This window comes from Salmo trutta, chromosome 33, assembly GCF_901001165.1.
Source record: "Salmo trutta chromosome 33, fSalTru1.1, whole genome shotgun sequence".
Taxonomy (NCBI): domain Eukaryota; kingdom Metazoa; phylum Chordata; class Actinopteri; order Salmoniformes; family Salmonidae; genus Salmo; species Salmo trutta.
In genome coordinates this window covers 9,419,373-9,434,159 of record NC_042989.1, presented here as the reverse complement: position 1 = coordinate 9,434,159, position 14,787 = coordinate 9,419,373, and the positions used below count along the sequence as shown (strand labels likewise).

General features: G+C 41.0%; 1 protein-coding gene and 1 pseudogene across 3 annotated transcripts in view; both read right to left on the bottom strand.

The window, feature by feature from the left end:
- The window catches only part of LOC115172353 (bromodomain adjacent to zinc finger domain, 1A), a 49,104-nt gene extending 43,309 nt beyond the window's left edge, over positions 1-5,795 (bottom strand). For 2 of the 3 annotated variants that reach the window (XM_029729726.1, XM_029729728.1), the window contains exons 1-3: positions 5,663-5,795; positions 5,192-5,342; positions 3,370-3,648 (exon numbers count right to left, since the gene is read on the bottom strand). In XM_029729726.1, the coding sequence (XP_029585586.1) occupies positions 3,370-3,648; positions 5,192-5,304 (392 nt within the window). In that variant the 5' untranslated portion in view covers positions 5,305-5,342; positions 5,663-5,795. Of the gene's footprint in view, positions 1-3,369; positions 3,649-5,191; positions 5,371-5,662 lie in introns of all 3 variants that reach the window. The other variant, XM_029729727.1, reaches the window with a different exon arrangement.
- A 1,409-nt stretch (positions 5,796-7,204) lies between these two features.
- Positions 7,205-9,805, bottom strand: LOC115172064 (uncharacterized; annotated as a pseudogene).
- Between the last annotated feature and the right edge of the window lie 4,982 nt (positions 9,806-14,787).

Below are 14,787 nucleotides of genomic sequence, written 5' to 3'. Positions count from 1 at the left end.
TTTTTATTTATTTAACCTTAATTTAACTACCATAATTTCCGGACTATTAAGCGCACCTGAATATAAGTCGCACCCACTGAATTAAAAAAATATATATATATTTTGAACATAAATAAGCCGCACATGTCTATAAGCCGCAGGTGCCTACCGGTACATTGAAACAAATTAACTTTACACAGGCTTTAACGAAACACGGCTTGTAACAAAAATAGGCTTTAACGAAACACGGCTTGTAACAAAAAAAATAGCAGTAAGTTTTAGTCAATTCCTCACGCTGCTGTTTCCAACGTCTTATCATCGACTCATTAAGACCAAGCTCCAGTGCAGCAGCTCTATTTCCTTTTCCAACAGCCAGATCAATCGCCTTCAACTTGAAAGATGCATCATATGCATTTCTCCGTGTCTTTGCCATGATGAGGGTGACAAAATGACTACCGTAATCAGAATGATGGGAAGTTTGAGAGCGCTCGATTTAATCTAAACAGTAAACCAAAAAGTTGTTTGACCTTAACCCGTTCGGCAATTTCATTGGTCTAATGAAAGCTTCATGCCGCCAAAAAACTGAGCACATCACAGAATGTGTTTTTTTGGAGAAAAAAAATAGAAAGCGGGAAAAATCCATATATTAGCCGCGTCATTGTTTAAGCCGCGAGGTTCAAAGCCTGGGAAAAAAGTTGCGGCTTATAGTCCGGAATTTACGGTACGCAAGTCAGTTAAGAACAAATTCTTATTTTCAATGACGGCCTAGGAACAGGGTTAACTGCCTTGTTCATGGGCAGAACGACAGATTTTTACCTTGTCAGCTCTGAGATTTGATCTCGCAACCTTTCGGTTACTGGACCAACGCTCTAACCACTAGGCTGCCATAGAAATACTATGGTAATCTCGCAAGGAGAGGTTGTTCAGAAATACTTTTGATGAGATGGGAAACGTCAATGGAATCGTATTCACACCCATTATGTACGTTTCCAATGCATCGGCAATGGACCGCGCAGTGCATTCTGGGCGACTCTGACAAGGAGAGCTCTTCTTCACAGAGTGTATGGGCGTCAATGGGGCGCTGTACAACATCAAATATTTTCAGAAATGTCAGCTAATTAGCTTGTTCTGTAATATTGTATAGCTCTGGAATCGCGACAGAGGAAAATGGGCAGGTTTCGACTCATACTATGACTTTGAGAAGAGATTGCATGACGATTACCTTAGCAACCTTGTGACGCAACATGACAACGTGAATGCGATTGGTCGACCGTCTGCGGCATTACACGGTCCTCCATTCATTTCCCAATGGGATTTCCATCTGCTCTTCTCTCTATCTCTGACTTGTGATCACAATGTACTGTCTGCTATGACAAGCACACGCTAGCTGTTAATTACAAAAATGTTCTTACTGAAACCATAATGTAAATTACACTTACTCAATACAAAATGTATTGGCTATACATTTCAACTGCAAATGGCAGGCAGGCGCTGATGACAAAACATTAAAGGAAAATGCTTGCCGCACTGGTTTTAGTCACACTTTCCAATTTAGCTAATCTTCTCATCATGAATAAAACACATGGACTGAATGATAGATCAGCGCCAACTAAATAAGCCCACTAACATAATACTGTTACTGTCTGGGCCTATTGTTTGTATGAAGGATGAGTCAGTGTTGACTTTTGCACCAGTCCAGGGTCACACATAAGTAGCACAGACTGCTTGCTAGGGTAACTACCTTGCTGGCTAAATAGAGCCTAACTACATTGCTGGTTAGCTAGTCAGCTAACGTTAACCAAGTGAGCATGCGCTGAGGACAGGGCTGCTTGCTTGCTTAAGTGTACTTTTGATGACTTACTTATTCAAATATACTGTCGTTGGCAAGCTGCTCACTGTCAAATCACTACGCCCACTGACTCTCACGTCGTGATTTACGGACTGAATGATGTTCAATGAGCAGCTCGTCTTCAGGCAACCATTGAACATTTCTAAAAATGACAAATTAGCACACGCATTTGTTCATTCTATGTACATAATATTGGTGTTTTACCGGTGGAATAAAGCCGATACAAATATTTCTGTGTTAGGTTAATATCGGCCAATAAATAGGTCAACCGATTTATCGGTCAGGCTCTAAAAAAAAACCCCACATCCAATCTTGAATGAAATAAGCGAGTAACTACTAGTAACTGTACTTGCAACAATAATCATGGTATTAGAATTGAAAGAATAGGCATTGGTAGATGCCCGGACTTTAACAAGGGTATTTGTAACTTGAGACATGCCCTCACTAATACCTAATCCACTGGCCTAACCCAAAAACACTGAACCTACTTTCAGGCATTTAACTTAAGCACATCAGGCTAAGCACTCAAGTCAGAAACAACTGACAAGAGCGTGTTGGCTGAGTAAATCCCTCAGAGCCCAGCCCAGCCAGAAGCCACATGGCAATTGTCCCTGCATGCGCCTGCTTCCCCTGCGCCTTCTCCCTCCCTCCTCCCCTGCTGTGGGTCCATGTTTCTTCTTGTCTGGCTGGCTGCCTCTCTGCGCTGCCTACCACCAAGCCGTGATGAGGTGATGTCTGGGACAACTCCTTGTGCTGGCTTAGCCAACCACAGCACCCGCCTTAGCTCCACCCACTCACTACTGTTGTGTTATCTCCAAATAGCAAGGTCAGCTCATGATGGCTGACTGATCTCCTCTCAGAATACAGAAGAGGGCCCTTTATAGTGATTTTATCCATATGCTCAGTAGATTCTATAACCTAACAGCCAAAGGATTACAAACTGGTGGTATGAGGGTTAATGGTTAGAGTTTTGGGACTCTTGCTAAATAAGCATGACCTGTGGGTATTGTACAGACAAAGCTGGCAGATATGAGAGAGGGACAGAGAAGTCATTGGACCACACCCAGTCATCAGTTCTCCTCTGGTGCCCATCTCCAAACAGCTCATGGCCAACTCAACCATGTATATGTTTACTACAGAGCACATGATTCCACTGTCAAAGAGCTGGGATCTACTGTCACAGAGGTAATGCTAGTGAACATAAAACATTTAATGAATTCTCCTTCGGCTAAATAGGGAAACCATCAGTGGCTCATAAGGAGAGACAGTAAAAGGCATTGAACTCTTTCAGGAAGATGATTTAAAACCAAATGGTGAAAAGTGAAACTGATGACACTGGATGAGGTCATACGTGTAAAATAAAGTAAAACTGAAGATGCTAGGTGAGGTCATATGGATAAAACCAACACTTGTGATGAGGGTAGGTGAGATCATCATATGGATCAAATCACTACCTGACACTGGTGTGACTAAGAACACCCAGAGTACAGTAAAGTAAAGCTGATGCTAGGTGAGGTCATATGGATAAATCAACACTTTACCTGGTACCGGAGCGGTTCACAACATCCACGATCTCCCCAGGAAAAAACCTCTCCCTGGCATAAGAATACACATCATCACAGATCTCGTGGAGCCGGGTACGGAATGTGAGGGCTGTGAGGTGCAGCAAGGGGACCACCAGGGCTGAGGGGAAGCTCTGCAGGCTACGACGGCCCCTCTTCTCACTCTCCAGGGCTTCCAGGTAGGTCAGGCCAGGCTTGCCTGTCACCGCACAACTCCACACCAAGCTGTTGCATAAGATGGTCCTCTCAAAGAACTCACTGTGGGGAGACAGGGTGGTTCTGGTCATTGCATATTCCCTAATGTGTACTACTGTGGAGGCTGGTGGGAGGAGCTATAGGAGGACAGGCTCATTGTAATGGCTGGAATGGTATTAATGGAACGGAGTCAAACATGTGGTTTCCTTGAGTGCAATGTGTTTGATACCGTTCCATTGATTCCACTCTGGCCATTACAATGAGCCTGTCCTCTTATAGCTCCTCCCACCAGCCTCCACTGGTGTAGTACTTTCAACCAGGGCCCTACTGTGTGACAGCATGAAATGAAAGTGTTCACCAATTTTGCTGGACAGAGGCAAAATATTGCTGCCCACACAATCACTGGAGGCCAGGAAAACCCATGCTCCCCAGATCACTGTTGAAAACATTGTTGCATACAATTTATGCCTTGCTTATCTCTGTATACTGTAAACTTTAGGCTTTTCAAAGGTCTCTGCACATAGACAGGATCTTGAAAAACCTCAGTCCTGAAGTTTCTTTAGTCATGTTGATAGATCTGTCACATGAGTAAATACAATTCCAAAGAAACCATACCACGAAAATATTTTAAACAAAAACAATCTAATTTAAAATAGTCCATCTTTTAAATAGTTTTGAAATAATAAAAACAACTAAGATGTCCATCACTGTACTAAATTTGCAATAAAAACATGCCAATGGCCAACTTGTGGTTTGTCTGGAATATATGGATCTGGGTGCCATTGTTTACTTTTTTTTTTGTCAGAGTTTGTTATTCGTTGGTAAGTCAAAAATGTGTCGTCGTCTATGCTTAACAATTTGCCCCCCAAAATATTCACTAACTACATAACAGTTAGCATTTTGATTCCTTGTTAGCTAGCTACAATAAACAATCACACAACAATACAATAGCCCCGACCACGTTTCTCACGCTAACCGAGACAGAAAAGTTGTGAGGAGCAGATCTGCCCTCATCCTTCGACTTATGTGAGCAGAGACCCGTCCCATAACTTTAAACAAGATTGGTTTACTACACCAACATGTTATTCGACAGATATTACAATACATTGTGGCAATAACAACCTGAACTCTAATTAAAGTCGACTCAAGTTTAATAGTTTGCAGGGCTAGCTTCCAGCTGGCTAGCAGGCCCAACTAAATACTTGGTTAGCTCGGCTGGTAGAGGTAACGCTAGCTACTCGCTTCAACACTGGTAGCCGCTTGGCTAGCTAGTTAGCAATGATTTAGTTAGCTAGCTAACGTTACACCTAACAAACAACAATGACAACTGAACTGGATATAAATTGCAGTTCTGACCAATTTCATCTGATGGCTAGTTAAGTAGGTGCCAGTCAGACAATACATTAAAGATATTCAAACTAGTTAATAATATTAAGTACTTTGTCGCTCTTCCAACATTGCAGTTGATTTTAGCTAAGTAACGATACCTAACGTTTGCTGTCACTTCGGTTTAACTTTTCTCACTCGAGTTGAAACAATATTTGATGGTTATTTTCTATAATGATTCTGAAATTCTAATGAAGTTATTCGTTTGGACTTCACGTACTCATAAGTCCTGAAGATTTCATGCGTGACTTTGCAAAGGAATACTTCTTCATCTGGTTTTAGGTCCGCTGGGGGCTTCTGTCTGACGAAAGGCTTTCTGTGGAGAAGCGGCATCTTTCTTTATCTTCGTCTTCTCTTGATCGGTCCTCTGACTTTCAAAAAAATGAGGGAAAAAGAAGGCTAGAAAGACTTATTTAATAAAAGTTTTAACAGCAAACATAGCCAATAAACAAAGGGCAATGACCCGAATATTGTAAAAATGTACGACAATTTAAGAGGAAATCCAGCCTTTGTTAATGACACATGCTTCCCAGTCAGTCTCACACACAAAAGTGAAGCTATTCCAACTAACCACATGAAAATGTGCTCAACGACTGACAATCTATTTCTGATATTATCAATAAAAACGTCGATGTTCAAACCACCGGATAACAATGTTGCATACTAGAGGAAGAATCCAAAAGAGGTTTACCGGTTCGGTTGTGTATCGTTGATACGATAATACGCGGGAGAAATATACAAAAAGTCCGCGGACTGCCCCACTTCTCCGGCGGACCGACACCGTGTTGACGACAAGTTTGATCAGCTCTAGTTGTTCACAGACAAGGAAGCGTTTGGGGTGGGGGGGGGTGGGGGTAGCCTGAGTGAAGACTCTTTTATTGGTTGTTTGTCCCGCCACTCGCATCATCACCACCAATCACGTTTATGTTCATTGAACATCAAAGGAGTGAAGAAGCCATATTTTGTACTACTGAACCAGAGCATACAACATTTTTACAGATCTAAGTGAAAGTCATCATAATCAGTTCCAACATTATAGCAGATAAACAGAATATTGAGGGTTATTGAATACCTATATTCAAGATGGTGTCTACTGCTTGTTTAGCACAACATGATGACTGCATGATGCCTGTCTGATGTAGGTACAGAGCTATTTAACCAAGGTGCCAAATCCTCCAAGGTGGTTGTAATTACAATAGCCACAGAGTCCAAATGAAGCACTATTAAATCTCTGCAAAAATGATGGGTTTCAGTGATTGAGAGGCAAGGCCATGCTGTTGGAGGGCAAAACAGAATTTCCTTACAGCTGGTGCCAGTTAAAAGCCACTTTCTGCACAATTATGCTACCCTCCCATGAATTCACTGAATTGTAAAGTACATGACATTATCCCAGTGATAGTTTGGATTTCCTGTCACAGATCACTTGGTCATCTTGATAGATTGTTATTCCTTGAACATGATATGATAAGGCACAGTCCTATACGAAAGCGTATCTGCATTGCAGCAGAAAGTCAATTTCCAAGGGACAGAAAGTCTGAAGGGATGTTTGGTCTTCACTCGGGGTCACAGATCCTATAAAGGTGTATCTCTTTGAATGCGTCCGGGCCACCGTCCTTCCCCAGATAGACGTTGTAATCCAGAGGTACATTATCTACTCACTGGCTAAGGTTGATCCCTCCCTGAAGGACGAGCACAGGACAGCATTAGGAGTGTGCATTATGCTTGATGTGACACATCATAGAAACATTACATTCTCAAAGTGTGGAAAACAGACATTTTCAGTATTTACCTGAAGTTTTTTTATTAACCCTTATTTAACTAGGCAAGTCAGTTAAGAATACATTCTTATTTTCAATCCCAGCCTAGGAACAGTGGGTTAACTGCCTTGTTCAGGGGCAGAACGACATATTTTTACCTTGTCAGCTCGGGGATTCAATCTTGCAACCTTTCAGTTACTAGTCCAACACTCTAAACACTAGGCTAACTGCCACTCCAAGTAAGTAATGAATTAACGAAAAGTAACGAAAGTGCTTCCTGGAGACTTGAAACTATAATCAATAGAGCACAAGTGGAGTACTTTCATGGTGGTCTGGGTCATCAAATTTTTTTTTAAACGAACTGAAAGAATGAGGGACTACTTAGACTTGTCCAGTAAGAAACACTAATTTCTGTTATCAGTTGCAAACAGTGTGCCCAAATAAATACACCCCAGGTAATGGTGTCCAATGCTTACCTACTTCATTTGATCATTGGGCTGTAGAAAGTACTCAAACACATTGTTCATGATGAGACAATATGAATTCTGTGTCAGGGAATCCTGAGTCATGTTATCTGCATGGATGACCTGGGGAAATGTGAGACAATGAGAGAAAGCTGTGGCACTTATAGTCTTCAAAAATATAAGACAAAGATAAGTTCAAGAGACAAACTCAAATCAAATTATATTTGTCAAATGCACAGAATACAACAGGTGTAGACCTCACAGTGAAATGCTTACTGAAAAGCCCTTAACCAACAATGCAGTTTTAAGAAAAAAAGTGTTAAGTATTTATTAAAATAAACTGCAGTAAAAAAGTTATAAATAAAATTTAAAAAACGTTATTGAAAAATAACAAATAATTAAGGAGCAACAATAAAATAACAGTTGCGAGGCAATATACAGGGGGTACTAATGATCACTTTATCTGTATTCGGTCACTGAAGCCATACTTCTCCACAGCCATATTCTGAAGCCTGATAAACTCTGCACTGATCTCTACCCCAACAAGCCGAGCTGCAGAGCTGTATAGGTACCCCTGAAGCACAAACAGATGACTGGAAGAGTAAATACTTTTGTGCCAAAGCATTCATGAAACTGATTTTCCTGCAATATTGTCCACCACTAGTCTCCCAGTCACTGGTAGGACATACTGGAACAGGAACTGGATCTCCAGTATGGAAGAGTGAGAGATGAACTCAGAATAGAAACATAAAAAATAGACATTCATTTTGACACAATGCTGCTATATGAGGTTTATAACCCGACCCTCATCTTACACATCTACTAATTATTGATAGGCCATTGTAACTCAAGTAAGTACAATAGTTGGCTATGCAAGGCAACAAACCTGCCCAGGGGAGCTGTTCTGTGAGAGCCACATTTCAGGCAGTAGTTGCGGCTCATCTTGCCCTCCTCACAGAGTGTATCTACTGTCTCCACGACATACAGGAAAGCATCCTCATGCAGTGTGGGCTGGGGGTTCTGCTGGGTCTGAGTAATCAATTAATGCTAAACAGAATTAGGCCTATGTTTTGTTGAAACCTGTAAGCAGGAAGTCATCCCGCTGTAGTTTGTTTTATTTGATTCCTCACTGAAAATAAAAAGGTACACACACCTCGCACCAAGTACAAGAACCCAGCTAGTAAATCTGGTGTAAAAGTGTTGGTTGTATCATGAAAGCAATTACTGTTACACACCTTCTGAATAGCCAAGGACTCCAAAAGAAGACATATCCTGAGATCCTATGAAGTACTTTGAAGTATAACCTTTTGATTGTCAACCAACTCATCATCCACTTTATCTGCAAGAAACAAAACGGACTAGCTAAATGTATACAGTTGAGTCAATATTATCCAACATGATCATGGTATGGTTGATTTCAGTTGCGGCCCGTCATTCAGGGAAGGTGGGACAGAGCCCCATTTGTTTTGAGCCCCACCTGTTTGCTTAAAATTAAATAGAAATCAGTGTGTTTTTTTTATTCTGACATTAATTCGTGTCACATATCAGTTTGTAAACAATGTCAAAAATATCTAAATATCCTTGAGTTAATAAAGCTGCATACAAACATGGTCTCTTTCTTGAGTGAGTCAGCCTAGCTCAATGCTTTCTGTGTTGGAGGGGCAGCCAGCGAAAGCACAGAGCATAGGCTTTGGTAATGTTCTCTAGTTGCACCGTGATTGGCTCAGTGTTTTGTCACTCATGGGGACACTACCTCACCACAGAATCTACAGGGAGAGCTAGGCAGTTCAAGCTCCTTTGGGTTCTGCCATGTATTTACAGCAGAAGTGCCCATCAAAGAAGGCTCAAGGTCCTAGAGTATGCCGAGTTTCGTGTAGGCTTCCCATGGCATGACGTTTTGATATCCATGTAAATCTCTCGGACAAGGTGACCTTTATCAATATATTCACCTGTATTTACCCCCCCCCCCCCAAAAAAATGAACCGCTAATTAGCTGCTAATGTGGCTATCATAAAGAACTACAAATGCAATGTTGATCTGGACAAGACTGCTGAATCGAGGCAAAGGTAGGAATCGTTTAACTATCTAATGTTAGCTAAATGTAGTAATGAATAAATTGGCAACATTTCTTTAAATTGACAATTCTGTGAACTGTCTTGTGCAAGTTTTAAATTGACACAATACCTGTTAGCAAAGGTGTCAGCAATAGATGACGTGCTGGAGCTTGCAGGGATTTGCAGTTTTGTATGATATCTATTTTGATGCTAATTAGCATTTTCGAATCCGAGAGTAAATAGAATCGAATATATTGATAAAAGTTACCTTGTCCGAGAGAGATTTACATGCTTATCAAAACGTCACGCCAGGGTAAGCCTACATGAAACACAGCAGACTCTATGACCTTGAGAGCCTTCTTGGACGGGCACTTCTGCTGTAATTCTATTACTAAAATCTGTTTCTAAAATCTTCAATGGGAAAAATAAATGGTGGAAAAACCAATGGAACCATTTCCCTGTTTGACCGCTAGGTTTTATGGGTATTATTATGACAGTGGCCACAGATAAAATAATGTCAAAACACGTTATGTCTACCATAGCTGATTGGACTGATCATGTCAACATTATATGTTAAAAATCTTAGCTAGCAAGCTAGCTACCTAGAAAAGAAGTCATCACTACGAATCACGTCGACAATCTACTGCAAAATCCTTTTCAATCCTTGCCATATGAAGAGAAATGATAGATAAATCATCTCGGGTGCTCATCTGCCATTGGACATAAACATTACACTACATGGTCGGAAATCGCTAATTCAACAATGAGTGCGTAAATTCAACAATAAGTGGTTTGGAAGGAATCAGTGGTTAACTGGGAGCGCTGCAAAGTGATCACTATTTTGCTCCCCCTACCTGCTATTAGATGGAGAGGGTTCGTGGTAATGACTGAAGCAGAATAAGTGGAATCAGAGTCTGGGTTTAAGCGTTTAAAACATCTGTCTGAAAGGGTCTCTTTTCCAGGCTTCAAAACATTCACACGCAACACCTTGGGCTAGAAAAGGTATAATAGATTGGCCAAGGTGTCAATCCAGCATGACTCCATCCAGAGAATGCCAGGCTTTGATGACAAAGTTTGATGACAAAGTTTACCCACAAGGACCGCTTCTCCACCTTCTTGTTCAAGTGAGCACAACAACTGTGAGTCCAAAAATATTTATTGTATGCTGCTGCATAAATGCTGTAATATGCCAGGGAGATATGTATACTGTAGCTAACAAAGTAATACTAAGTGTATGTTGTGTAGTAAACTGTTAGTAGCCCATGTGTGTCACCCAGGGTTGCCAGATCTAGTTGAAATGAAAAGCCCAGTGACCTCTCAAATCCCACCCACAAGGCCTGAAAAGTATTCCAAAATGTTTTTTTTTCAGCAGCAAGAGAGGAGTCGACACATTTATCCAATAAACCCCTTTTCCATAACGTATTCGAGCGAATTATGAAGGAATATCGACGTAATTTGAGTGGTGACAGAGGATCTCGAAATCTGCAAGAAACACTTTGACGAAATTCAAAAAACGAATGTTAGGCTATTTTCTGGCAACTGTGCGGTTATTATGTGCCAGATGTTAAGACTACAAACTGTTAAATATGGCCAATTTGAGAGATTGACTAATTATTTCAATAGCCATAGGCCACTGACAAAGATCTGGGTTTATAATCGCAATTCAACTTTGCCCTGGTTTGCTGAGCTATAGCCTAAAGCCCCTGATAGGCCAACAACTAAATTCAGGGAAAAGTCCACAATGAAACTGAAATTCGCCTAAATGAAACATTTGCGATAGAGCTGTGACCATGACCGCAATTGATAACGTCCAATTTAATTAACTAAACATGGACATGAATAATTGCATAATAACACAAGGCTACAACAACAAACGGAAGTTTGCTATTTATTAAATATTTTTGCCATCTCCAGGAAGGCTACACAAGTGGCACAAATTGATTTGGGATTTGTAAAAAGTGTTGGAAATAGGTGTCTCCACAACCAATCTGAATAGCCTACCTACCTACAACTGGAACAAAGTTGTCATGATATAAGCCGGTGCTGCTCTGCCTCCATGACTCAGCTGCCTGCTGCAGCGCTCTCTCAACCAGTGCTCAACACACACACACCCAAAATATAAACAAAAATATAAACACAACATGCAACAATTTCAAAGATTTTACTGAGTTAGAGTAAATTAATTAGGCCCTAATCTATGGATTTCACATGACTGGGAATACAGATATGCATCTGTTGGTCACAGATACCTTAAAAATAATTGGCCTCACAATGGTCCTCAGGATCCCGTCACAGTATTTCTTTGCATTCAAATTTCCATCAATAAAATAACTGTGTTCGTTGTCCGTAGCTTATGCCTGTCCATACCATAACCCCACCACCACTATGGTGAGGCCAGTTGGACGTACTGCCAAATTCTCTAAAACAAAGTTCGTCGCTTACGGTAGAGAAATGAACGTTAAATTCTCTGGCAACAGCTCTGGTGGACATTCCTGCAGTCAGCATACCAATTGCACGCTCCCTCAAAACTTGAGACATCTGTGGCATTGTGTTGTGTGACAAACCCCCACATTTTAGAGTGGCCTTTTATTGTCTCCGGCACAAGTTGCACCTGTGTAATGATCAGACTGTTTAATCAGCTTCTTGATATGCCACAACTGTCAGGTGGATGGATTATCTTGGCAAATAAGAAATGCTCACTAACAGGGGTGTAAACAAATTTGTTCAAAATTTGAGACAAATAAGCTTTTTGTGGGTATAGAATATTTCTGGGTCAACACTTTACATGTTGCGTTTACATACACCTTAGCCAAATACATGTAAACTCAGTTTTTCACAATTCCTGACATTTAATCCTAGTAAAAATTCCCTGTCTTGGGTCAGTTAGGATCACCACTTTATTTTAAGAATGTGAAATGTCAGAATAATAGTAGAGAGAATGATTTATTTCAGCTATTATTTCTTTCATCACATTCCCAGTGGGCCTTCCACAAGCTTCCCACAATAAGTTGGGTGAATTTTGGCCCAATCCTCCTGACAGAGCTGGTGTAACTGAGTCAGGTTTGTATGCCTCCTTGCTCGCACACACTTTTTCAGTTCTTCCCACAAATTTTCTATGGGATTGAGATCAGGGCTTTGTGATGGCCACTCCAATACCTTGACTTTGTTGTCCTTAAGCCATTTTGCCACAACTTTGTAAGTATGCTTGGGGTCATTGTCCATTTGGAAGACCCATTTGCGACCAAGCTTTGACTTCCTGACTGATGTCTTGAGATGTTGCTTCAATATATCCACATCATTTTCCTGCCTCATGGTGCCATCTATTTTGTGAAGTGCACCAGTACCTCCTGCAGCGAAGCACCCACACAACATGATGCTGCCACCCCCGTGCTTCACGGTTGAGATAGTGTTCTTCGGCTTGCAAGCCTCCCCCTTTTTCCTCCAAACATAACAATGGTCATTATGGCCAAACAGTTCAATTTTTGTTTCATCAGACCAGAGCACATTTCTCCAAAAAGTATGATCTTTGTCCCCGTGTGCAGTTGCAAACCATAGTCTGGCTTTTTTATGGCGGTTTTGGAGCAGTGGATTCTTTCTTGCTGAGCGGCCTTTCAGGTTATGTCGATATAGGACTCGTTTTACTGTGGATATAGATACTTTTGTACCTGTTTCCTCCAGCATCTTCACAACATCCTTTGCTGTTGTTCTGGGATTGATTAGCAGTTCTCGCACCAAAGTACGCGTCTCCTTCCTGAGCGGTATGACGCTGTGTGGGTCCATGGTGTTTATACTTGCGTACTATTGTTTGTACAGATGAACGTGGTACCTTCAGGCGTTTGGAAATTGCTTCCAAGGATAAACTAGACTTGTGGAGTTCTACAATTTATTTTCTGAGGTCTTGGCTGATTTCTTTTGATTTTCCCATGATGTCAAGCAAAGAGGCACTGAGTTTGAAGTTAGGCCTTGAAATACATCCACAGGTACACCTCCAACCTACTCAAATTATGTTAATTAGCCTATCAGAAACTTCAAAAGTCATGACATAATTTTCTGGAATTATCCAAGCTGTTTAAAGGCACAATCCACTTAGTGTATGTAAACTTTTGACCCACTGGAGATGTGATATAGTGAATTATAAGTGAAATAATCTGGCTGTAAACAATTGTTGGAACAATTACTTGTGTCACGCATATTTCCTAACCGACTTGCCAAAACTATAGTTTGTTAACAAGAAATTTGTGGAGTGGTTGAAAAACGAGTTTTAATGACTCCAACCTAAGTGTATGTAAACTTCTGACTTCAACTGTATATATACAGTGCCAGTCAAAAGTTTGGACAAACCTACTCATTCAAGGGTTTTTCTTTGTTTTTACTAATTTCTACATTGTAGAATAATAGTGAAGACATCAAAACTATGAAATAACACATATGGAATCATGTAGTAACCAAAAAAGTGTTAAACAAATTTTATATTTGAGATTCTTCAAAGTCGCCACCCTTTGCCTTGATGACAGCTTTGCACTCTTGGCATTCTTCCCACCAACTTCACCTGGAATGCTTTTCCAACTGTCTTGAGTTCCCACATATGCTGAGCACTTGTTGGCTGCTTTTCCTTTGCTTTGCGGTCCAACACATCCCAAACCATCTCAATTGCGTTGAGGTCAGGTGATTTGTGGAGGCCAGGTCATCTGATGCAGCACTTCATCACTTTCCTTTTTGGTCAAATAGCCCTTACACAGCCTGAAAGTGTGTTAGGTCATTGTCCTGTTGAAAAACAAATGATAGTCCCACTAAGAGCAAACCTGATGGGATTGCGTATCGCTGCAGAATGCTGTGGTAGCCATGCTGGTTAAGTGTGCCTTGAATTCTAAATAAATCACAGACAATGCCACCAGCAAGGCAACCCCACACCATCCATGCTTCACGGTGGGAACCACACGTGGAGATCATCCGTTCACCTACTCTGCGTCTCACAAAGACACGGCAGTTGGAACCAAAAATCTCAAATTTGGACTCATTAGACCACCGGTCTAATGTCCATTGCTCGTGTTTCTTGGCCTAAGCAAGTCTCTTATTTTTATTGGTGTCCTTTAGTAGTGGTTTCTTTGCAGCAATTTGACCATGAAGGCCTGATTTACGCAGTCACCTCTGAACAGTTGATGTTGAGATCTGTCTGTTACTTGAACTCTGTGAAGCATTTATTTGGGCTGCAATTTCTGAAGCTGGTAACTCTAATGAACTTATCCTCTGCAGCAGAGGTAACTCTGGGTCTTCCTTTCCTGTGGCGGTCCTCATGAGAACCAGTTTCATCATAGCGCTTGATGGTTTTTGCGACTGCACTTGAAGAAACTTTCAAAGTTTTGAAATATTCCAGATTGACTGACCTTCATGTCTAAAAGTAATGGATTGTCGTTTCTCTTTGCTTATTTGAGCTGTTCTTGCCATAATATGGACTTTTACCAAATACGGCTATCTTCTGTATACCACCCCTACCTTATCACAACACAACTGATTGGCTCAAATGCATTAAGAAGGAAATAC